The following is a 1,500-nucleotide window of genomic DNA, read 5'->3' as shown; positions in this document are numbered from 1 at the left end:
GTGTGTGTGTGTGTGTGTGTGTGTGTGTGTGTGTGTGTGTGTATATATATATATGTTTGTTTATGTGTGTATATTTTTTTCAAAATGAAAATCCAATAAAGATATTGTATAAAAAAAATAAAAAAAAAATGTTACTTACTCTTTGTTCTTCTCATTGATGTTGGCACCTTTACGCAGCAACAACTCTGTCACCTGCTTCCTCTTGGGGTGGGGGGAAGCTACAGCACAGTGCTAAAATACACATCAACATTAGATTAGTGTGCCAGAATCTTTGACCTGCCGGCCCAGGACAAATGTTTGCCAGTTTGCTAAACCAATAAGCCAATCACGTATAATTAACAAGCTGTACATCCTTAATCATAGGGAGCAATAGTGACAAGATAACTTTTAATTCCCCCAGGCGACTTTCATTAAAAATTGTAAATCAGGGATTAATTTTTGCATCAACATAATTGGAACCCATGAGGAAGCTAAAATAAGGAGCTTTTAGTTTCCAAATTACACTCAAAAGTGAAAGTAATCTTGAGCCCCAACACAAATAGAAAGGCGTGGTTCTGACCAGAGCAGTCTCGTTGGTCTGAGGATGTTTGAAGCTGATGATCTCTAGAGCCAGCGTCTTCTTTACTTTGGCCATGTCTGCCTCCCGGGCCGCCTGCAGCAGCGAGTGACCTTTAAACTCGTCTACATGGAAGAGAAGGAGGAGGAGTTAATGGAACTGCCAGCAGCTTGTGCAGTGTTTCCCATACATAGGTTCTACTTGGGTGCACCGCCCAGGTGGATTGAGATATGCCCAGGTAGATCAATTCTGAATGAAAACTTCTTTTTTTTCCTCCAATCAACAGTGTATTTTTACAGCGCTGCTGGTGGTCTTGCCGTGGGTAAACTATAGAAACGCTATGGCCACACCACTGTGAAAGCGTCCTGAACGCAATTTACCAGAGTCAGGTTGTTTACCCTCTCTTGCAACAACACATTGAGAAAAAGGCTTGAACACGGTATTCTAAAGTGTGGGAGTATTTTACTCTTAATGCCAACAACGTGGTAGTCTGTAGAATTTGTAAAATGATCCCTGAGTCAGGAAAACACTGCAAGTTTGGCTCACCTATGCCTCTCCAGTTTTCCATAGCTCACCTGAATACAATGTCCTGCACTGACTTGAGTGTGAGGTAAACTGTGTTGCGTCTCCCCCATTTGTAGCACTGTAATTGCGCAACCAGGCCATATTGTTTCAGATATCTCACAAGTCCTATATAACATCAATTATAAAAAGGTAATACATGTATTAAAAATTGTCGGGTTTAAAAAATAAATAAATAAATAAATGAGCTCAGGCTCATAATCCCCTTTAGAAAGGAGAGAGAAAAATTGCTGTTTTTTTTTTTGTATATTCCTCCTGAAAGTTACTTGAAAGGTTAATTTGTTTCATTGTTAAATTTATTGGATACATCTCAGAAAGTCTGGGCACCCCAGGTAAAAAAATTGTATTAATGTGCATAAAGA

The 1,500-nt window shown here is 39.5% G+C and overlaps 1 protein-coding gene across 4 annotated transcripts in view; it reads right to left on the bottom strand.

Moving 5' to 3' along the window:
- Positions 1-1,500, bottom strand: part of LOC116689103 (poly [ADP-ribose] polymerase tankyrase-1) — a 23,541-nt gene that overhangs the window by 9,884 nt on the left and 12,157 nt on the right. For all 4 annotated transcript variants that reach the window (XM_032515444.1, XM_032515447.1, XM_032515446.1 and 1 more), the window contains 2 exons: positions 560-681; positions 140-231 (listed from right to left, as the gene is read on the bottom strand). In XM_032515444.1, coding sequence (XP_032371335.1) covers positions 140-231; positions 560-681 — 214 coding nt within the window. The remainder of the gene's footprint in view (positions 1-139; positions 232-559; positions 682-1,500) is intronic.

Source organism: Etheostoma spectabile, chromosome 5, assembly GCF_008692095.1.
Source record: "Etheostoma spectabile isolate EspeVRDwgs_2016 chromosome 5, UIUC_Espe_1.0, whole genome shotgun sequence".
NCBI lineage: Eukaryota > Metazoa > Chordata > Actinopteri > Perciformes > Percidae > Etheostoma > Etheostoma spectabile.
Note: the sequence above shows the minus strand (reverse complement) of the source record. Positions and strands in the feature narration are given on the sequence as shown.